Source organism: Dipodomys merriami, unplaced genomic scaffold (assembly GCF_024711535.1).
Source record: "Dipodomys merriami isolate MVZ:Mamm:240054 unplaced genomic scaffold, mDipMer1.0.p SCAF_9, whole genome shotgun sequence".
In the NCBI taxonomy this organism is placed as follows: Eukaryota; Metazoa; Chordata; class Mammalia; order Rodentia; family Heteromyidae; genus Dipodomys; species Dipodomys merriami.
The window spans coordinates 26273211-26298067 of record NW_027206512.1 but is presented as its reverse complement, the minus strand read 5'-3'; the positions used below and the strand labels follow the sequence as shown (position 1 = coordinate 26298067).

At 35.5% G+C, this 24857-nt stretch overlaps 1 protein-coding gene across 1 annotated transcript in view; it reads right to left on the bottom strand.

Moving 5' to 3' along the window:
• The window catches only part of LOC138820589 (transmembrane protease serine 11F), a 56402-nt gene that overhangs the window by 4021 nt on the left and 27524 nt on the right, over positions 1-24857 (bottom strand). The window contains exons 4-6 of the mRNA XM_070012313.1: positions 7661-7728; positions 4995-5158; positions 1572-1610 (exon numbers count right to left, since the gene is read on the bottom strand). Of these exons, the coding sequence (XP_069868414.1) occupies positions 1572-1610; positions 4995-5158; positions 7661-7728 (271 nt within the window). The remainder of the gene's footprint in view (positions 1-1571; positions 1611-4994; positions 5159-7660; positions 7729-24857) is intronic.

Sequence of the window (24857 nt, the reverse complement as noted above, 5' to 3'; positions counted from 1 at the left end):
AAAGGCAGAGAGAGAGAGAGAGAGACAGAGAGACAGAGAGAGAGACAGAGAGGCAGAGAAAGACATAGACAGAGACAGAGACAGAGACAGAGAGATAGAGAGACAGAGAGAGAGACAGAGACAGAGAAAGACAGAGAGAGAGAGAGAGAGAGAGAGAGAGAGAGAGAGAGAGAGAGAGAGAGAGAGAGAGAGAGAGAGAGAGAGAAAGACAGAGAGAGAGAAAGAGAGAGAGAGATCCTGATTTGTATTAGGTAGAATTACTTTGGAAATTCATTGCTCCAGTCACTCTAACATAGTCATATCACTCAGCATGTGAAGTTACTTTATACAAAGCTTACTCACAGTGTTGAGTCTAAGAAATATTTGCTAACATGTCAAGGAATTCAGTATAAACATTGACTTCTGTTTCTGTAAAACATTCATAGATGAATAATGTCAACCAGACATCATAACTGAGAATCCCTCTGGCAGTTTCTGTTTCTGTTACAAGCAATGCCTTTGTGGCCCTCTGCCCTTGTTAGCACATATCTAATGCGCAGGAAGGGATTTTTCTTCATCCTACAACTATTTTGATTTTTACTTTATCAATGGATAATTAATTGTGCTTCAGAAATGTATAGATCTCCTGCTAAATGGTTGAGATACATTTCTAGCAACATTTATTTTAGATGAGAAAACTAAACCATGGAGGAGACTATACATTGCTAATTGAGCAAGTAGGATATAAAATTAGGAGATTCAGGCCAGCAGCAAATAGCACTCTTATAATGGAAAGACAGCCCTTCATACAACTAAGGAGAATTAATTTACTTCTTTTGCAAGGACTATATTAATTATATTTTAAAAACCTATATTCTTTAAGTTCTAAAAATTAAAGGATAAGTTTTTTAAAATTCTTATTCCTCAATGTCAAATCTTCAACTGGTCAAACTTTAAAATCAGTCTCCCTAAAGATATTTTAAAGACAAACAATTTTATTAGCATATATTAATTAAACAAGGGATTTTATTGTGACATTTGGATACTTGCAGCCAATATATTCCAATCAAATTCACCTCCTCCATCCCTCTCCCCCATACCCGATCACCCCTTTGTATGACAACTTGGATAGATTTTATTTTTCTACCTTCATACACACATAGAAAGTAGGAAGTGTTCTTAAAATATTTTAATGGGCATATATTTGTCTACCAAAATTAAAAATATGCTCAAGTGTTAGAGGACAAATGGCAAAGGAAGAAGAAATATGCATATCAAATACTTCTAGAAAAATAGAAGAAAACAGTAAAATGGCAAGAAAATTCTTAGCTCATTACTAGTTTAAAGCATTCTCATGAATTGTGAGAGAATATGGAGCAATTTTTTAAGAGAATAATAATATAATATATAGAATACTTATTTGATATAAACTTATAAATTTAATATGGTAAATATTAAGAGATTAAAAAGACTGAGTTGTTTATAAAAGCATAAAATGATCAAAGTGTTGGTAAATTAAACTAACTTTTCTGCGGCTCTTAAACATTATCTTTACTTGAAATTAACAGTTACTTCTGAGGTTTGGAACTTACGACTGTTGAGAAGATTTCGCATCTTTCTGCTGTCAATAGCTGTAATATATGAATATATGAATTAATTTGCATGAAATATGTCCCCATTTTCATGTTATTTTTGCCAAAGTTTCATAAATAGAGATGCTGATTATCTGAGACATTCATATTTCAAGAGAACATGGGCTTTACAATCAACCTCTACTCTCATATGATTTTTGGTTCAAATTGTAAATTTCTACTTGAGAATAAAATCAGATAGCATTTGGTTTTCTGATATTTCTTTGGAAACAAGAAGATATTAGAAAATGTACAGATGTGATGGCACACATGTGTTATTCCAGCTACTCAGGAGGCAGAGACAGGAAGATTTCAGTCCAAAGCCAGCCTTGGCAAAGTAAGAGACCCTATCTGAGAAACAAAAGGACTGAGCATATAACTGAGTGGTGAAGCACTTTCCTAGTAAGTTCAAGGCCTGAGCTCAATCCCCAGTATCAACAACACACACAAAAAAAAGGAAAGGAAAGGAAAGGAAAGGAAAGGAAGGAGAGGAGGGAGGGAGGGAGGAAAAAAAGAGAAGGAGAATATAAAAGTAGGAAAGAATGAATATAGATCAATGCCTTTGCTTGCTTTCTTTTGGCGCTTAAGCAAACATTGAAGAAGCAACCCTCAATTTCCACACAATCACCGCTTTATCAGACTAGATGGTTCAGGCACATTCCAATGGCCAGCAATGAGAGAGCAAATCCAGGAAGCTAAGGGCATCCCTTGTCCCTGGGGACCCAATTTCAAGGCCTGGGTCTGACAAAAGTGATAACCAGCCCTCACTAAGGACTGTCTCTACCTTGGAAGGCCAGGAAGTTTGTGGCTTAGGTCACTGATCTGATGGGCAGTGCAGGATGCTCTCACACAGTGCTAAGACCCCACTATGACACAGACACCTATGACACCTTCTGTCTCATCCTTTTCATTTCAGAGTTACTTATTCCTGCTTATTTAAACGTAGTTACACTGGATTTCCGTTGACTTGGTAGCGGTTCTGTTTTGTTGGTCAGCAAGAAAGTGGAAAAATCATACTGTCACTTTTCTGGGGAGCACAGACATTCCCAGAATGGAGAAAACAACAACAACAACAGCAACAAAAGTATTCATCCATTATAGAGTTCCTCGGTATTCTGTCACAAAGTAGACTAGGATAGATTAGCATGGGAAAATACACAAACTCCTTTTTTTTTTTTTTTTTTTTTTTAACATAGGAGCCTTTCAGGACTCAAAAAACAAAAACTCAGGAAAAATTTTCCCATTTCAATTATGTCTAGCAACAAACACATGGTCATGTATTGTAGAAATACAAATAAACAAGAGGAGATAATCTCAAAATAACAGACTGAGGGGAACCCAACAGGGCTTATCTGTTCAGTCTCTTCTTGATCCTTCACAACTGTATTCTTTCTTCCCTAGGCAGTACCCTCTGGAAGGAGGGCCTCATGATCAACAGAATTTTTTTTTTTTTGGTCAGTTGTGGGCTTGAGCCCTGGGCCTGGGCTCTGTCCCTCAGCTCTTCAGCTCAAGGCTAGTGCTCTACCACTTGAGCCACAGCTTTATCTGCTTATGTGGTGCTGAGGAATCGAACCCAGGGCCTCATGCATGCGAGGCAAGCGCTCTACCCCTGAGCCACCTTCCCAGCCCCAAGCAACAGAATTTTTTTTCTGACCATCTCCTACACAGAAATTCAGGGAAGGTTAGAGTAATATTTCTGTTTAATGAGCTGATTTGATATTCTAGTTTATGTGGCTTGGCTTTGATAGTCAAGTAGAAGAGAAAAGAGTGGGAAAAGCTCACAGAGCCCTTGTTTCTTGGGCTCCTTTGATTGAGTTAGATTGTCAAAGCCTCATACTCTCGGGTATCTCACTCTGATCTATGACATTCAAAGATGGGAAAGTCCCAGTCTCTACTAGAAGTTTCCTAGAGATATCTTTTTTTAAATGAGTGGCAGGTATATGGCAGAAGACAATACATGCTGTTAGTTTTCTTGTTACTGAGCATAATGACAGGAATATACTTGTTTTAGTTTTCACACAACCTGTATAATAAATGATCATTGTGTGTGACTGAGATCAAAAGTTATTTTTGTCAAATAAAAATTTTTGTCAAATAAAAATTCTACAACTTTTTTGTTGTTTTTGTTTTTGTTAACTGTATTGCTTACTGGGGAAAGACAGTAGGTTGAAAATGAACTACATAACTTGTGAGCGGGGATGGGAGGGAAAAGCTGGGAGAGAGTGAGGGCAGGGGTGACATTGTTCAAAAAGAAATGTTCTTTTATCTGACTTATGTAACTGTAAACCCTCTGTATATCATCTTTACAATAACAATTTTTTTTAAAAATTATAAAAAACAAATAAATGGTTTGAGAAATTTCATTTCATTAATTCAAATGTGGAAATTAAAAGAAGGAAAAAATGATTTTACCCCTCTTAATTTGGTGCTTCTTTTCTTCATTTAAAAAGTTTTTATTGTGAAAATACCATACAGAGGGGTTACAATTACATGGGCAAGGTAATGAGTACATTGCCTATCAAGCATTGTTGCCTCCTCCTTTGTTTCCCCTTACCATCCCTTCCTATTTCCCACCCCCCCTTATCTTGGGGTTCATTTCACCTAACGTCAATTTATATGATCATTTCTGCTTGTCTCAAACATATACTAGTAATTGCAAATAAGGGAACCCACGGGACCTATGTTATAATAGATATTTTATTTTTAGGATATATGATCATGTTGTAGAGACATTATTAAGAACTGAGATTTGGAGCTAGGAAGTTGGCTCAGTGGTACAGTGCTTGCTTCCCATGCATTAGGCCCTGGGTTCGATTCCTCGGCACCACATAAGCAAAAAAAAAAAAAAAAGCCAGAAGTGGCACTGTGGCTCAAGTGGTGGAACACTGGCCTTGAGCTGAAGAGCATAGGGACAGCGCCCAAGCCCAGAGTTCAAGCCCCATGACCAACCAAAAAAAAAAGAAAAAACTAACTCCCAGAATTGACCTGTAAAGACATCTATGGTTTACAATACCTACATTTACTTACTCCAAGGGATTGGGTCATGCAATGTCTTTTAACTTTCTTGCCCATAAAATAGTGAAAATTATACCTATCTTATTGAGCTTAGTAAGAATCCGATCTCATCTCATATAGGAAAAAATATTTTAAGCTTTCTCACAAGCCCTAGTTTAAAAAAGAGAAATAATCTAATAGCAAATTTTACCTCATAGTAAATACTTATGTTAGTTTTATTCTATATCAATTGGTTTGTTAGTTTTGTTCTACATCAATTGGTAGTATTAGTATAAATTCATAAATGAAAGAATGACTCAACCAAATTCCAATGAAAAATAAAGACAAGTAGAGGTACTTACAAAAATGGCAAATAAAAATCAGACTTACGTGTGAGTGTAAATGATGGTTTATTTATAGTCAAAGGTAACTGTTTGATCTTCATACTTTGATATAAATTCCTTTCTATCTTTTTCTTGATTCGCTCAACACTATCAGTAGATGGGTACCGGAACATCAGCACTAATAGAATGTTCACACCTTTTTCATCTGGACTAAAGAGCAAAACAGTAGACAAAACATGCCAATGACTGATCCAACTCATTAAGTTTAAAGAAGCATAATGAATGATATACCTTAAATTATCTCTAGACCAAAGGAATAAGAGTGGATGTCCAATAATTGGGAAAGTTAGAAGCACTGTAGAAGAAACAAAGGCAACATGCTAAAAATACTGTATAAAATATATTTCTGCCGTGCGTCAGTGGCTCACGCCTGTAATCCTAACCACTCAGGAGGCTAAGATCTGAGAATCATAGTTCAAAGCCAAGGGAGGCAGGAAAGTCTGTGAGACACTTATCTCCAATTAACCACCAGAAAAACAGAGGTGAAGCTAAGGCTCAAATGGTAGAGCCCTTGCCTTGAGCTGAATTGCTCAGGGACAGTACCCAAGCCCAGAGTTCCCAAAGAAGACCATTCTCTGCCCTTTCTCTTTAAAAAAAAAACAAAAACAAAAACAAAAAACTTTCTTATCATTATTGTAAACTAACAAGACAAAAGGAAAAGAAAACAAAACAGCAACAAAGAGAAAAAAAACCTCCTGTTTCTATTTCCTGGAGTTCATTTTAATAAATATTATTAAATATGATCAGATTCTCTGCCCTTTCTTAACTCATTGCTTTGATTATTTGCTAGGTGGAGATGATCATGAAATCACGCTTTCTGTGAAGTTAAAGAATTTGCTTTTTAATGTGTTTTGAGAAAATTTATAACCAAGATCATTATTTTTCTGAGTGCACAGCAGAGATAACACCTTTGCTTGCCAAACCCAGTGAACAGACCTTTGCTTTATGAGCACATAGAATGCATCTTTTAGCCTCTCTGGGAGATTGGCAAAACTGTCCAATGAGTTCTGTGCTCTGAAAATAAAATAGCCTTTATTGTAACAAAACACAAATAGTTTAGTGTTTGATACTTTGGTTAGTAAATGAAAGAGAAGTTTATAAAAAGATCATTAGTTCAGTGATTAAAATTTACAGTGTAATATTGTGATTTGTAGGGCCAGAAAGCTTCTAACAACCTTTTGAGAATGATTTCCAAAGACAAAAGAAAAAGAAATGAAAAAAGGAAGGAAGGAATAAAATAGGGAGAGAGAAGACAAAGAAAATAGAGGAACAGAAAAAGGAACAGCAAGAAAGCAAGAAAAGAAATGGATCCCTTAATAATTTAACCATATTTATACTGTTTACCAACAAAAAATAAAGAAAAACATAAACATTATATACATTATATACATATATGAAATTAAGAACTTTTAGAAATCATGTAAGAAATATCCTCATAATGTATTCTAGTATTTAACTTAATATCAAACCATAACTCCAGATCTATGTATGTTAATTTTCACTAAAATTAAAGTTAAGAATAATTTAAAATAATAACAAAATGCACTGACACTACGGAAAAAAAAAACCTTATTAAAGAGAAGGTTAAATGATCACAAAGAAGTCCACACTAAAGCTACCAGCACAACTATGTTCATTGCAGCATTATTTACCATAACAAAGATATGAAACCAAACCAGATGCCCTTCAGTAGATGAAAGGATAAAGAATGACATCACCCTATTTGTAAGGAAATCGAAAGACTTGGAGAAAATAATATCAAGTGAAGTGAGCCAGACTCAAAACATAGGCTCCATGGTTTCCCTCATTTTCAATAATTAGTATATGTCCAATATAGTCCTAGCAGAGGATCACAATAGCTCAGTAGCTATGTACATATGACCATATAAGATGATGCTAAATGAAATGAACTCCAAGATATGGAAAGAGGGTCTTTTAATGTACTATGTGAAGTTATTTCTTTTCTCTTTTTTAAAAAAATTTCTTTGGTTTATCCCCTGTTGCCACTGTATTTGATTCTAGTACCCTGTTTCTTGCACACACATTTATCTGATTTGGGGAAGGAAAGAGGAAAAACAAAATGGTGAGTCAAAGGACAAAGAGTGACCCAATACAAAAGTGATACTCACAAGAAACTATGTTGGAAATGAACTATACAAATTGGGGGATAGGAGTCTGGGGAAGGGAAAGTGGGAGAAAATGAGGGAGGGGGGTAACACTATTTGATAAGAAATGTACTCGTTAGCTTACTTATATAACTGTAACCCCTCTATACATCACCTGTATAATAAAATAAATTAAATAAAAATGTAATAAAAATGAGAAACATAAAAATGACCAAATTTGTTCTTAGTTTCATGCATAAAGGGCAGATGGTGTCAGCAGCAGTTTCTCATTTCTTGTCCTTCCTGGAGTGTTTTTCCAGGAGCATATCATGTCTCATGTGCTCTTTACATCTTTGCAATTGTGATAGGGAAAAGATGAAAAAATAGAATTTGCGTTGCTTAAAATATATTAAATCCTTTTGCTACTAAGATTTTTTCAGTGTAATTGAGCAATCACATTAATCAAATACCCCATTCAACAATTTTTATTTGAAGTTATACCCCATTCAACAATTTTTATATGAAGTTATACATCAAGTCTACATACCTTAATTTGATAACATGAGATTTGATGTATCGACCTCCTCCAGAAGAACGTCGAAATATTCTAGACATCTGATAGAAAAAAAATGAATTAGTCTTAAGAAAAATGTCATTCTTTCATTTATCTAGAGACAAGGTTTTCAGTTGATTCCTTACTTTTCACAGTAGTAGGACTAACCCTGAGTGCTAATCCTTATAGAACTGAACAATCTGAACTAAACTGTTTAAAATTCCTACACCTTTGTCAAATGGAGGTATTAGCAATGCCTGACTCATAGAGTTTATTTATGAATTGATAGTTAGGTCATATTAGATTACATATTTCATGACTTATCTGGTCTCTAACAAATCATTGATTACATTAATTTTAATTATTATCAAATGAATTAAAATATTGCTCTTTTTACTATTTAGGTCCCCAATTTTATTCATGCAACACCTCTCCTTTCTTTTGGTGTTTCACTAAGGATTTGTTAAGCTTCATCTTTCTATTATTTGATTGATTTTTTATTGTTCCTTTATTATTCATTTCATTGTTTTCTAAACTGATATTACTTAATCCTATTTACTGCTCTGAGTTTGGATTTTTCTTATTTTTCTAATATTCTGAGGTATGATTAGCTTACTTTGAAAGCATTGTGATTTTTAATGTAGATAGATTATAGCTCTGGTAAGTTATATTTCCATTTTCATTTGATTTTGTCTCTAAAGCCGATTTGAGCTACAGTGTCACTTAATTCTGAAGCTTTTTGTTGGATTTTTGTCTGGATGATCTATTGGCAGGAGTGAGTTATTTCTATCACTGCTATTATTATATGGGTATCTATAATGCTCAGAAATGTTGTCTGTAACAGATTGCACTGATATCCACTATACTATGTTTATGGTCATCACTTCTTATTGGATTGTTTTCTTTATAAAGTGAACTTTGTCTCTTCTACTAATTTTTGTTTGAGGTCTTCTTTATCATATATGAATGCAGTTTCTTCCCCTTGCTTTAGACTCCATTTGCTATCTTTTTACTTTAACTTGTGTCTCTTTGCCAGTAAAGTACATTTCTTCTAAGCAACAAATCAATTGTTATTTGTTTGTTTGTTTGTTTATTTATTTATTGCTGGTCCTGGTGCTTGAACTCAGCCTGGGCACTGTCCCTGAACTTACTTTGTTTAAAGCTAGTATTCTACCACTTGAGTCATAGATCCACTTCTGGCTTTTTGGTTGATTAATAGAAACTTACAATCTTGAAGACTTTCTTGCCCAAGCTGGTTTCAAACTGAGATCCTGAGCTCTTACTCTCTTAAGTAGCTAGGATCACAGGTGTAAGCCACCAGTGCCTGACTTGGTCTTACAGTTTAACAGATGTCAGTCTGATTTGATTAGAGAATTGAGACTATCAGCCTTCAGAGGTATTATTGTATGCTATCTAGCACATATCATTTTGTGTCCTTGCAGTGTTTGATTTTTCCCTAATCATCATCTGGTTATCTACTCAGGAGTCAGACAGTTACAGTGGCAGAGTTGAGATGCAGTTTTTCACCACTGGACTGCCTAGAAAAGCAGCCACATATTTACCCAGATACTCAGGGCACCGGATCTGTCATCTAGCAGCATTTGGGTAGAGGAAAACTAGCTTGGGTCTCTTAAAGTTCCTAGTGTATTAGGCCGATGCTGAATGTTGGCTGAGGGTGAGTGCTGTCACTGCTCAGCGCTCTGATTCTAGACTGCTTTGACTTGAGAAGCTTCCCTTCTTTGTGTACCAAGAGCCATTGCTGGCAGGAACAAGTTTTGCAGCCTCTGGACCAGGAAGCTTTTCATTTGTTCCACAAGCCTCTCCCTTCCTCACCCCAAATTCAGCCTGTACTTCTCTGGGCAGCAAGCACCCAAGTCTAGGGCCATCACCTAAATGTGCCAGTCAATGAAGGGAGCTTAGCATTGAGTTCTATCCTGTAGTGGAGAACTTCAGAGTACATTTGTTTTTTAAGGCAGCATCCTCATTTCTAAGAAAGTCTATCCTGTTTGCTGTCCTCATTCCAGAGTGAGACATCTAGTCCATTGCTGTTAGTAGTATTGTTGGTTGTGTGTGTGTGTGTGTGTGTGTGTGTGTGTGTGTGTGTGTGTGTGTGTGTGTGTGTGTGTGTGCCTGCTAAGTATTAAATCTAGGAAAATAGTGTACTATTTTAGTTTCTTCTGCAATCCTTTTTTAAATTTATTGAAATTTATTGTTATTGAAATAAGGTCTTGCCTGGCCCATTTCAAACTCATGTTGTTCCTGCCTCCACTTACTGAGTAGCTGGAATTACCAACATGGGCCATTATGGATAGCTAGCTGTTGCTTCCTTAAATGATTATGCTATTATTAGACCATTTGACATAACTTCTAACAACTTATTTCCTGTAACTCTGACATCATCATTTAGTCATCTCTCTATGATGTGGAGAATTTCACACCTGGTATAGAGTTAGTAACAGTTTTACCACTTGTTATATCATTTCATTCTCTAGTTTTTCCAGCCAGACCTGTAAAGGATTTTGGATGTTCAGAGAGCTGATTTCCTAAAGGTTTTGCTTCCCTAAGGAGAAACTGGTTGATTGTGAAGGCACCAGCTTTGAGTCAAAGCAATGCTGGACCGAGACCCAGAAGTCAGAATCACAGGTCCACATAAGTTTTTATAAGGTTCATTTCCATAGCAAGACTTGCTCCACTTTTTCTGCAGCCTCTGGGAAGAGGAAATACTGCATCCCTCCCATGGGAATTTTTCCTCCTCCTGACCCCCTTCAACTAGTGACAATGTTGAGTAAATTTTACCTTCTGCATATTAAAATCACTTCTCTTGCTTCAATCCCATTATATGGTATAAAGTCAGTTGATCAAAAAGTCATGTTTATGCATTTCTACCCTGTCTTTTCTCCCCTCAGATGTTCCCTCTCAATATTAGCAGCTGACATTAGCTCTAAACTAAAACACTGGGTATTTATTCTCCCACTTCCAAACTAATGTCTCCTTCAGTTCAAGCAACCTTATCCCTTCATTGGTCCCTGCCTTACTCTGCTCTTACCTTAAAAGCCCTCCCATCTCTTGTTGCTTTTTATTTTTATTGTGTTTATTTGTAAGAAGTTGTATGGAAGTTTTCCTCAAGACACAATTTGAGCAGGCTTCAGTGAAAACTCACTAACAAGAATAATGCAGAGAAATATATACAAAAAAAAAAGAATAGCGATTTAACTGTATAAGATGATAAACCAGCTTGGTAAGAAATGTACGCATTATCCTGCCCATGTAATTGTAACTCCTCTGTACAGTATGTTCACAAATAAAATAAAATAAAATATTTAAAAAAAGATGATAAACCACTTTCCTTGAAGAAAGGTATTTACTATGGGAAAGTACAAAGAACATTTACAACAAGGAAAATCAAATGTACCTACTTAGAAATCATAATAGAGTGAGAAAGTTTCTTTGAAATTATAGCTCCTTTCTTGATTTCCATTAGGATAGTGCCCTTTCTCAAAAGTAACAGTATCAACAAAAAGGTTTTTATATTTTTCCACTCATAATTGAATGAAACCATTGTCCAAATATCCAAGTCATATTTTATGTTTAATAGTTTGTCAACAACCTAACTTATAGGCTGGAGATTGCTTCATATTTTAACCACCATCTCTGGCAATTGTTTTTAAAATCTGACTGAAAGGACAACTACAGAAATAGTCATTTCCTAGTATAAAATCTATTGCCTCCACTGGCACTGCGAAGTGGAGATGTGTTTTCTTCCATCAGCTATGACATTCTGGCCTGTTGACATGAGACAAATTTATTCCACGTGTTACTTCAGCTTCTAAGATCCATAGATGTGACGGGAGTAGGGAAGGTCTCTCTGTCTTTATTCCCTTTCAATCCAGTTTTCACCTCGACATGCTCTGTAATGGTATGGCAGTTTATCCTCAAGATGTACACCAAATAGGAAGAGGATGGAAAAAAGATACAGACTATCAACCCAAACTAACAGCAAATTTAGAAAGTTTAGCAGCAAAAATCAGTGATACTCCAATGGTAACTAAGTTAGCTTTGATTTATATTCCTTAAAGCGTGGCTGAACACTCCTTTATTTAAGCCACCCTGGCATCTTGTGATTCTACTACAGATATCATAGTGATATATAATAGTGTCTCCCTCTATGAGTGTGTCTGGTTCATTTTTGTGTCTCCATTGCTCCATACATTGTTCAAGCTAGAGGAAACAATGCATGAGTGATGAATAATTTGGGCACTTGAATTAAGAATCAACAATTCTATAAAAGGAAGGAGACAGTAGCACATTGCTTTACCTGAAATTATGTTGCCACATGCAAATGTAGGCTGTGGGAGACTGAAAAACATAGGAGTAATACCACAGTGATGATTATTCCATAGGCTGGTGTCAGATTTGAGTCATAAGATTTGGGATTTCACTAAGCTCACTTCTGTCTTTCATGGAAGCTAAATTTCAATTATCTCAGCCTCTTAGGTAAATGTCATTGAAATTTTTAACTGTTGATATACTTACTGGAAAGATAAGTAACATATCATACTAAATTATAAAAAAAAAAGATTCTATTCAAAGAGAAACATCATGAGATCAATACTTCTACAGCATTGACCTCTAAACATGGATAGCTTCTGGTATAGTAATAATGTGACCATTAACTATACATATTAGTTTACATGCATTAAGTCTATTCTCATGATGGGCATTGAACATCATTTGAACTTTACATGGTATTTGGAGGAAAATACTAGTCTCATCAGCTCCATTTCAAGTGAAGAAACTGAGGCTTAGATGCTTAAACTTGTCTAAGGTGGCACAAGAAGTAGTTCTGGGACATGAACCCATGATGGGCATTGAACTTCATTTGAACTTCACAGAGCATTGGGAGGAAAATACTAGTCTCACCAGCTCCATTTCAAGTGAAGAAATGAGGCTTAAACTTGTCTAAGGTGGCACAAGAAGTAGTTGTGGGACATGAGCCTGGGCTACCTGGCTTTAGATCCCACGCTAACCATGTTAAGTGACATTGACAACACACAGTGTCTGATATGCTTGAAAAAATGTTGGGATTTAGGGTATGAAAGAAAAATTACTCAATGCCTCTTGTTAAAGCCTGATAAGGAAGACTATTCAGGATCATTGTCTTAGATCAGCGCCACAGTGCAGAGAAATAGGGCTTAACTTTTAACAAAGAATGGGCAAGTGGGAATTTGTAGACAAGGAACAGGGTGGAGGGTCTGTGGACTTAAAATTACAAAAGATAAACAATAGGTTAAGGGAGTGATTCTAGTTAAACCCACTTAACAAGATTCTTGCTGAGGACAAGGAGATCATATGTCACCTAGGGAAAGGAAGAAAGAGGGGCCAACACATCTACAGAGGATGATCGCATATCAGAGATGTGATTCTTGATAAATCAACAGCACTGTTTGTGCTAGCGTTGAATTGCACAGATGAGCTTAGTAGATGATTCAGAAGCTTAACTAAACTTTGATCAAGTAAAGGAGCATTGTTAATGAGTGAGTGGGAATACCCTAAGTAAGAAAAGTTCCTAAAGAACAACTCAATGCTGGATGCAGGTGGCTCATGCCTGTAATCCTAGCTACTTATGAGGCTGACATCCAACAATTGCAGTTCAGAACCAGCCTGGGCCAGAAAATACTTCAGACTGTTATCTCCAGTTAACTACTAGAAAACTGGAAGTGACCCTGTGTCTTAAAGTGGTGGAGTGTAGGAGCGCTCATGGACAGCGCTGAGATCCCAAGACCTATTATTAACCAAATACATGTCTTGAGTGAATGAGGTATGTAGCTCAGTAGAAGACTACTTGTCTACCATGTGCAGGACCCTAGGTTTGATCTTTAGTATCACAAAAAAAAAGCAGGAAAAAATTCTTTGTCCCTGAATCTATACCTCATGAAAGACTACTTCTTAATAGGTTATTTTTCTTTTCTGCTTCAAAGTTCAATGAGAGATAAGGGAAATTTCCTATTTAGGCATGTAATCATTGCTGTAAACATTATTTGGAAAATGTTAACTGCTATTTGTCTTTTTCTACCAGGACCTCAGAAATATAATTTATTCTTCTTTTCTTTTGTATGATCCAAACCTAAGAATAATTTTTCTAGTAATTATTGCATTAAAGAAAGTATGAGACAACAATAAAATTATTCATTTACCTCAAAATAATGGCCTAGTCCTTGTTTGAACTCCAACATTAAAACAAATCAAAATATGTGACTCTGACTAAATAGACATACCTACCCTGTTGCTTTTTTTGCAGGCTTGAGCTTGCAGATTCCCTTTGGTTGGGTACTGCAAGAAGATTAAGTCCTGAATAAAGATTAGTAGTGACAGGAAGCCAGCTAGAGGTTCCCTGCTAGGGAATTCCTTTGGGGTTCCACCCATGAAAGTAAGTCAGGCCTGTTCTGTGTACTTCCTGTTACAGTAAGAAGAATATGTTCCGGCAGAAGACCAATGCAACAACAACACTGATTTCATTTCATTTGCCTCTTCAAGAAAGCTTCCGGCTAACTCACAGGGATTTTCCACCTCTGATCAATGAAAATACTTATCTTTCTAGTCATATATTTTGATAATTAAGGCGGAACGGTGGCAGCTCTCATATTGTCCCATTGTGTTGTTACTTATTTTTTCTTTTTCTTTTCCCTGTATAAACTTCCATACACAAACAAGATCATAACCTCCTCTAAGAAAAAGACTGTACTGCCCTTGGTGTGCATATAGCCTTGCACAAATTAAGTATATAACATTTTATTCAATGGTTCATTAGTTCTTCAGCTATGTTTAATCTTAACATTGAAAACTAACATTTGTCTTCCTTCATGACTCTCAGTCTACCTGCCTCCTTTCCTGTCAATTGTTCATTCTATCAACACAATCAGTTTGGAGGCTTATGTGTTTGAGGCACTATCATAGATACGTGGAAAGGAGTATTTTTTTTTGGATAAGAAGTATTGAACAAAAATGGTGCAAGCCTTCAACTCAAAATAGACAGTAAGAAACATAAAGACATCTACTATAAAAACAATTGTTAATGTAATGTAGGTTGGTAGCTGAGGAAGAATAAAAGAGAAGATTTTCCTAAGTAGACCATGCTTAAGTGAAACTTGAAGGATGAGAGTCAACCACAGAAAGAAGGCACTCTCCAATTTGAAGAGACAGGAAGTACAAAGCATCCAAAGGAAGGCTAATAATGTGGGTAGACTAGCGTGAACATGGAGGAGAGGGCAGAGTTGGAGGAGTCATTTGAGCCAAAGCATGTCTTTGTGAGACTTTGGTAAGGAACTTGGATTTTATCCTAAAAATTTGGAGTCAAAGGTTAACATTGCGGTGTTGAAGGTCATTCTGGCTGCTGTGTAGATGTTACATGGCTTCTGGAGTGGAAACAGTGGGAACTATACATTGTCTATCTGAGAGAAGACACTAACAGGTCTTGCAGAGAGACAGTAAGTTGTAAATGGTTAGACCTGGAGATGTGAAAATCAAGAAAATGTAGGTGGGCATTACCTTAGCTGGCAAGTAGGTGGGCAGCGATATAATTCATTGAGTGGGAAAAGAATAAGGATATGAAAATGGGAGAGGGAACAATTTTCAACAATGAGCTCGAGACATGGTAATTTTGAAAGGTAACTGTGAGAGATCCAGGCGGGAAGGTTAAGTAGAACACTGAATGTACAAGCCTGGCACAGTTTCATCCATATTGTAAAAATGGAACTAAACTTGACCCCTTCTCCCACTCCCTGTCCTCCCATTCCCATTCCACAAGGTGGCTCAGTTTCATCTGCATGATTGCAGAGGGATGCCAAGTATCCTGAACTTAATCAACTAAATAATAGGATTGCTTCTTCAAGCATCTACTTGAGGATAATTACAGAAAATTGTGTTTTGCTATTTCAGTTAATAACCTAGGAAAATGTAAACATAAAATAGCTATTAGCTACATCTACAACATAAAGATAAGACATCTCTCCTGTGGCTTGTCCTTGCCTGACCTGAGTACCTCACCCAGTGAAGTCTGGGAAGTTCTGCTCCACCTTTCCTGGACAGTCCTTTTTGGTATAAGACAAACAGCCCAACCCTCTGACTTCTTCAAAACTACATGTGTGATGAAATCTAGGCCTCAGATTTCCCCAGAGAAATCAAGCTGAGGATGTGCTTTTGAAACCACATTTATGTTTAGGTTCTTCTCTGCTTTTTTCTGCTCTTTCCATTTCCTTATTACAAAAATCTGGAAAAAATAAAAAATAAAAATAAAATAAAAAATAAAAACAAGAAAAGCATCAGAATAGCTCAATAGCTATGTACATATGACCATATGATTGTAAGCGAAATAAACCCCAAAGTATGGAAACAAGGAAAAAAAAATCTTAACAGGCTTTGATTGATAATCCATTCAATTTTAAGTTACCTCCTATTTCTTGGAATGTAACCTATATAGGAAGAAACTGATTGGAGCGAGCAGATACTGTGTTAAGCATCTATTTCGGTGTCTATAATTTTTGGGAAGATTTGTAATCACATATTCTCACTTTTCAAATGAGGTTTAGCTAGCAGCTAGAAAGGATTCAATAAAATTCAGTGGAAAAAAATGTTTTGAAGTTAATGTTTTACATCTCCAAGGCTTATTTCCTTGAAATAGAAAAAAAGAAAGCAATCTTAAGAATAATTCCTTAAACTTTGTTGTAGTGCCAGAGCATAAAGAAGCTATTACTGAAAAAAGAGGTTAGAAAGCATACAACCAAGAGTTGTAGGCTTTTCATACTGAAAGTGCTACATATAGAAGATGGGTGTCATAGCAATTTCCCAGTCTTTTTGAAAATCATCCAGCTATAACCATTGTTTTATCATTTTGAATATGAAAATTTTGGATTATTCTACACATTTATTTCCAAAGTAAAGCCAATATAGCAGATAAGTGAAAAACTACCAGAAGCCCTATTTATATTATTTTATTTTTATGTAAATAAGCAAGATTTTATAGTTTTGAAGTACTGAGGGTTAGTAGGAGTGAAATCCTTTACCTAATGTTCCTGGAAAGAAATAGTATCAGAATAGTGTATCAGAATAGTGTCTCATATACTGCTAGTCTTGGACTTGGTACTCAACAAATCTTTTCTGCATTGTATCAAATTAAATAGACATACTTTATGCTTTAGCTTAATTAAATCAGCAGTCCTCAGTATAAAAACTTGTTTTTAAATGTTATAGTAGTAATTTTAGTTTGCTTATCTATTTTTGTTTTAATTTTATTTTTTATTATCTCAGGTAGTTGTTTCAATTCAAGATGTTAATCTATAAGGACAATTCATCTTGGTCACTGCCAGCCTTTAAATCATTCTTACCTCTATTTATATCTCTATCAAGACCCTGGGGTATTGTCAAATTATATATCCAGTTTTAAAATAAATCCTACCACAGATCTGACTGTGGGATTTCAGTTGGGGCTGCAGAGCAGAGAAAGATGCTAAAGGACCATGATTGAAGCTATCAATAATTTCAAATGTTTATAAATTGTTAAATATTGGTATAATGTTTTGTTCACTGCTTATTTTTGCCACAAATAAAACATGAAACATTTTCTAACCAGAAGACAATGACTCACTTGTGTTATCCTAATAACTTCAGACACTGATATTAGCAAGACAACAGCTCAAGACAAGCCCAAGCAGAAAAGTGAGAACCCTTCTTTCTTGACCGAGTGCTAGGTTCAATGTCTCATGTCCCTTGTCCTTGCTAGAACAGGAAATATAACATAAGTGGATGGCTTGCATGCTTAGGAAGACAGGAAGAAAGGAAGAAAATAACTAGCAGAATGAAGTGGAGCTGTGGCTCAAGTGTACTAGCCTTGAGCACAAAAGCTCAGAAACAGCTGGAGATATGACTTGGTGATAAGAGCAACTGCCTAACAAGCATAAGGCCTTGAGTCCAAACCCCAGTACCACCAAATCAACACATGGCCAATACATTATACTTTGTATAATGTCCAGTATTTAACAGAATTCTAGAATATGAAATTCTTTAAATATTTGCTAACTAGTTACATAAACAAATTAACTGAAGCCTTGATGGTTAATTAGTGGAAAAATAGTTGGATAGACTATGAGTTAAAGTGAGATAAATCAATACCCACGAAAGTGAGTATTGGAGTGCAGAGTCTTTTAGAAAGTAAGAAAATAGCTGCAAAAAAAAAGTAAAAGATAAAGAGGAAATAGTAGCTAAAATTGAAATATTATGAGATACTTGAGATACTTTCTACATTTTGGAGAATTTTTTAGCCTTGTGGTTTCTGATGCTTAAACACACAACAGTAAGTTATTGTCATCATAAAAAAACAAAAACAAAAACAGAACCAGGGGCTGGGAAGGTAGTTCAGTGCTAGAGTGCTTGCCTTGCATGCATGAGGCCCTGGGTTAGATTCCTCAACACTACTTAAGCAGAAAAAGCCAGAAGTGGCACTGTGGCTCTAGCGGTAGAGTGCTAGCCTTGAGCTAAAGAGTAGAGGAACAGCACCCAGGCCCAGAGTTCAGGCCCCAGGACCAACAACAATAACAAAAAAAAAAATCAGAACCAACCAGAAAATTCTCATGTGCTTAATATGCACAGATTTCTACTAATTTTATTTGTTTTTCTTTGATAAAGATGAAGTATAATATCAAATAATTATGAAAAGAGGAAAAATAAAGTATTCATGGATATGAGATAATATTCTAGGAGTACCAATTCTAGAAATTGTAAACTAATAAAATTTGAATACACAGATATGTAAGAACTGGAGTTCCAAATAATAGTCCATATATTCTTTGTTTTTGAAGAGTTTATTAAAATAATGTTAAACGTAAAATTAGAAATAAGCCTTGAAGAAAAATGTCTTTAGTAGAAAATAAATTTTACTTCTTTTAAGCTCAGCCAAAAGAAGATAAATAATGGACAAAATAAGACAAAATAAGGCCAGGAAGCTGAATATCTGACCATAATTACTTTGACTAAGATAATTCTTTGCTGTTTGACCGAATTGCAGTGTGCTTAGCAGTGTCCTTGGCCCGTGTTCATTACATGTCATTCATTCCACTCCTCAGTGTGATGGAGAAACAAGTCTCCAGACATCACCAAGTGTCATGTGGGGAATAAAGCTGCCACTGATTGATCCTTTCTCAAAGGCACTATATCTCAGCCAAGGAAAGAATCCACCAGCCCGAAAATCCAGAACAGAGCTGAAAATAACAAGTTCCAAAAGGGCAAGAGATTGAAAAGACAGAAATGACCAGAATTCAAAAAGAATATGTACCTAAAAAACAATAATAAGGATTAATAGCAATGACAAAAATATCACTGATTATAACTAATTAAAGGTAAGATTTTTTAAATGTAAAGTTTTATTAAACTACATGAAAGAAGTCTAAATAAAGAAGTGAATTATTTCTGCACAAGTTTGTAGATTTTAAACAAGTTAAATCAAAATCTCAGTATGAAAAGATCAGGGGATGTTACCAAGAGCCCGAATGCAACTGAAATCATCCTAGTTGCACTGGGCTGAAGAAAAAGTGAGCCCATTAAAAATGTAGCTAATCTGTAAACATATTCTTGTTTGTAAAAGTGTCTTTGCAGATATAACCAAAAATCTCAAAATGAGAACATCATAGATCTAAAAAGGCATTAGGAATGATCCTAATCAGAGACTAAAAAAATCACAGAGACAGGAAGGAAATCCATGGGAAGATGATGACATAGATGACAGTTTCTGTTGTGTTTTGAAGTAACAAGTAAGGATCTACTTGGAGTGGCCAGAAGCTAGAATTAGCAAAGAAAGAGCCTAGAGCCTGCTCACAAACTCCTGACACTTTGATTTCCTGTTTTTACTTTCCAGAACTGTTAAAAATCAAATGTTTGTTATTTTCAACTACATAATTGCGTAGTAAATTGCTGTAGCAGTTCCAATTAAAATAATAGATAACAACACTTACTGTCAAACTAAGAGGATAAAGCCTGAGGGCTGATAATCACACAATGAAAACAAGCTGAAAATTTATATGTGGCAGAGATGGCTTAGCATCTCAGTTTAGGAGTAAGTCAGTTTGTAGAACTAAGAAAATTGCTTATATAGGTGGAAAATAAAATTAAGTCTCTAAATTAGCATGTATGTGTGTATATGCACATAAATTTCATATACCATTGGCCTTCTTGCAAAAGTCAAAAGCAAGAAGTTTAAAGAAACAATTACATGAAAAAACAAAAAAAATTCTCATTCACAAAAGGCACTAGTTAAAAAGAATAATCTTTAATTACTTTAAAAATCAGGGAAATCAGTGACTTCCCACATGGGGGCAGTACCATCCTGGCCAAAGATTATCCTTGTGAAGTAGACCTAGAGGACAGACAGGCAAGACTAAACTGGAAGTTTCAAGAAAAATAAAATGTATGAGCATATAGGTTTTTTTAAACAAAGGAAGAGAGACTATTAAAGACTATTCAGACTTAACTTTAGGGATATTCTTTGAATGGCAAAGAACTGTGGTAATACAGTTGTAAAACCTTTTTGGATATGAAATATTAACTGTGGGAAAGAAGAATGCTGTGTATCGATTTTTCAACATTTAGAACTAGCTTATATAGAGGTAAATAGTAATAAAAAGCATACAAATTTAAACCTTGTTCATACTGAGAAAGTAAAGTTCAATGAGAAAAAGATCAGCATGGGAAAATCTTTCCTTTTTGATCAGCAAAGGAAGAGGTTCTTCTCAGATAGTAAAATAAAAAATTATTTTATAAGGTATTAGTTCTCCCGTAAACACTTCACCTTTGATTTTAAAAGATAGTGCTTAGAGTTAATCATAAAGAATGATATTAATATAGTTTCTGTTTACACAACCATTACCTGTTTGTTGTAGGATAACTTTCATAAGCATAAAGGGCTACATTCCTAGCTAGTATACTAAGTTTTGATAACTGACTCTGTCTGTAGTCCTGATGGGCCAAAAGCGAGGGCTGTTCTAGTTGTTTTTGCTATATTGGGTAGTACTAGTGCATCAAATATACTTTTAAGTAATAAATTCCTTGGTAAATATACACACCATAAAAGAAAACCAAAATGTTCAAAGACATAACTAAATTTGAGATTGATACCAGGAATTATCCATTGAGGAGATATATTAAGTGATTTCAAAAACAAAATAGAGAAAATGCTGAAATGAGTATGGAAATTATTTTATTTAAAAAGACTGAAGGAAACAAACTAAAATCAAATCAAATATCTACTCTCATCATTCTTACTTCAGAGTACTGGAATTCTTAGCTAGAGCAATAAAACAAGAGAAATAACTAGAAAGGATCCAAATAGAGGAGAACGCCAAATAATCCCAGCAAAAAGCAAGTTTAGAAAGAAACTAGGAAAATAATTCCATTCACATTAGCCACAAAAGAAACAAAACTAGGTATAAATTCACCAATGAAGTAAAAGACTTTTACAATGAAAACTTGAAGAAAAGTTTCTTGAAGAAAGATATTGAAGAAGACATCAGAAGACAGAAATATCTCCTATGTTTATGGATTGGTAGAATTAATAACATGAAAATGGACATTTTACTGAAAGTAGATCACAAATGTAATGCAATGCCTAGCAAAATCCAAAACATCTTTTTTGTAAAAATTTAAGTATTAATCCTAAAATACACATGGAAGCATAAGAGTCCAAATAGCAAAAGTAAGTCTGAGCAAAAGAAGCAATGCTGTAGGTATCACAATACCAGACTTCTGTAACTAAATAGCATGATACTGACACAAAACAGAAACAACACCAAATTGAACAGATGATACAGAAATAAAATCACACAGCTCCAGTAATTTTTGACAAAGGAACCAAAGCATACACTGGAGAAAAGATAGCTTCTTCAATGAACAGTACTGGGAAAACTGATTACCAATATGCAGGAGACTGAAACTAAATCCCCTGCCTAGTATAAAACCCAACTTCAAATGGAGCAAATATCCTAATATAGCATCTAAAAATTTGTAAGTACTGCAGATAAATATAGGGAAAACTCTGGAAAATTGACGCATGGGTAATTATTTTTCTGAAAAAGATCCTGGTTGCCAGAAAAATATCAGTAAGAGTTGACAAATGGGAGCACACGAAATTAAAATGCTTCTGTACAGCAAAAGAAACAATTATCGGAAACAACCCACAGAATGGGAGAATATCTTCACTAGATATTCACTGGCTAAAAGATTAATATCCAGAATATACAAAGACCTAAACATTAAACAGTAAAAGTAGAAATAACCCATCTAGTAAATAGACAAATGAATTGAACAAATAATTCTAGGAAGAATAATCCAAATGGCCATCAGATACATGAGTAAATATTCAAGGTCCTCAGTTATAAAGGAAATGCAAATCAAAACTACACTCACCAAGATTCCACCTCACCCAGATTCGCAATCATCAAATAATAACAGATGTTAGGATGTAGGGGAAAAGGAACCTTAATACATTGCTGGTAAGAATGTAAACTTGTGCAACAAGTATGCAACTCAGTATGGAGCTTCTTCAAAAAACTTAAGATGAATGTACATTGTGACACTGTGATATCACCCTTTGGCATATATCCAAAACTGTGGAAACCAACACAAAAGGAAAATACTTACATATCCATGTTTATTTGAACTCTATTCTCAATAGCTAAAATTCAGAATTGAAGGCCGGGTGCCAAAGGCTCACTCCTATAATCCTAGCTACTCAGGAGGTTGAGATCTGAGGATCGTGGTTCAAAGCCAGTCCGGACAGGAAAGTTCGTGAGACTCTTATCTCTAATTAACCACCAGAAAACCAGAAGTGGCTCTGTGGCTCAAGGGGTAGAGTGCTTGCCTTGAGCTAAAGAGCTGAGGGACAGCACCCAGGCCCAGAGTTCAAGCCCCATGACCACCAAAAAAAAAAAAAAAAAAAAAGGTGAAATCTGTCTACATTTCTTCAATTGTAAGAAGACTTGATATGCATAATGAATGATGATTACAAATCATGGAGAAAGAATAATATCAAAAGACGTTTGTATATTGTGTATGAAAATGACACAAACTTACTAATTGGCAAGTGGGGAATATGGGAAAGAGAAAGTAAGAGAAAATTAATTTATACATTCACATATGTGAACTATTGTGATGAAACACACTTAATAATTAATATAAATTAAAACCTGTAAAGTATATTGAAGGAAAGTAAAACAGCTCTATTAATGAGCAGGCATCAGTGGGGGTGGGGAAGACTAACAGAATGAATGAGGGTGAATGAGGCTGAAATATTTGATATACATGATTGAAAACAGAACAATGAAACCCACTGAAATTGTTTCAAGAAATGATTTGAGGGGGATGAGGAAGGTTGATGGAAGTGATAACCTTAATCAGGATACATTATATGCCACATGTGGAAGTCACAATGTACAACTAGTAAATGCTAATTTTTTTAAGGAAGGAAGGAAAGAAGATCAAATCCATTGTTAAAAATGAGGCCATGACTATCTACAAATTCAATGTGATACCTATCAATATTCCAACCTCATTCTTCGAGGAAATAGAAGAGGCAATCCAAAAATTCATATGGAACAATAAAAGACCCCGAATAGCAAAAACGATCCTTAACAGAAAGAACAGTGCTGAGGTATATCTACTCCAAAGCCATAATAATCAAAACAGCTTGGTACTGGCACAAGAACAGACCTCAGGACCAATGGAATAGAATTGAAAACCCAGAAATGAACCCACAGACATATAGCCCCCTTATCTTCGATAAGGGAGCTAAAAAAAAATAGAATGGAAGAAAGACAGCCTCTTCAGTAAATGGTGCTGTCAAAACTGGTTAGTCACTTGTAGAAAACTAAAGCTAGATCCTTATATATCACCCTGCACCAGAATCAACTCCAAATATATCAAAGACTTCAGAGTCAAAGCAGGCACCCTGAAAACATTACAGGATGGAATAGGAGAAACCCTAGGTCTCCTTGGCACCGGCCAAAATTTTCTTAATAGAGACCCAGAAACACAACAAATCAAAGAAAGATTGGACAAATGGGATTGCATGAAGTTGCAGAGCTTCTGCCTGACAATGGACATAGCTAGCAAGATCAATAGAAAGCCCACGGATTGGGAGAAGATCTTCACTAGCCATACAACAGACAAGGGTCTCATAGCTAAAATATACCTGGAACCCAAAAAATTAAATCCCCCAACAACAAATCCTCAAAGAAACAACTGCCCAATAAACAAGTGGGCTAAAGATTTACAGAGAAACTTCTCTGAAGAGGAAAGAAGAATGGCCAATAGACACATGAAGAAATGCTCAACCTCTCTAACCATAAAAGAAATGCAAATCAAAACAACATTGAGATACCACCTCACCCCAGTTAGAATGGCTATAATCAAGAACTCCAATAATAACAGATGTTGGAGGGGATGTGGCCAGAAGGGAACCCTACTGCATTGTTGGTGGGAGTGTAAACTTGTTCAACCACCTTTGAAAGTAGTATAGAGGTTCCTCAAAAGACTCCACATAGAGCTCCCCTGTGACCCAGCAATCCCACTTTGGGGCATTTACCCAAATGATCACAACCAAGGCCATACTAAAGCTACCAGTACAACTGTTTATTGCAGCATTATTTATCATAGCTAAGATATGGATCCAACCCAGATGCCTCTCAGTAGATGAATGGATCAAGAGAATGTGGTATATGTACACAATGGAATTCTATGTCTCCATCAGAAAGAATGGCGTTGTCCCATTTGTTAGGAAATGGAAAGACTTGGAAAAAATTATACTAAGTTAAGAAAGCCAGGCCCAAAGAAACATAGGCCCCATGGTTTCCCTTATTTGCAATAAATAGTATATATCTGAGACAACCAGAAAAGGTCAGGTAAGATGATGTTAAGTGAAATGAACCCCAAGATAAGGACACAAGTGGATTTTTTTTTCTTGCTATTGTTTCTAACGTATTTATAGGTACCACATGATTTTTTTATATTTGATGTTGGTATAATTTGGAGAGCAGAAGGGTAATTGTTTAAATAGGGATACAGGTTGACCCATTGTAACAATAAAATGTATAAGACACTGTGTGAAAAAATGAACTTTACAGTTTAGGCAGGAGAGTGGGAATATAGTTGTGGA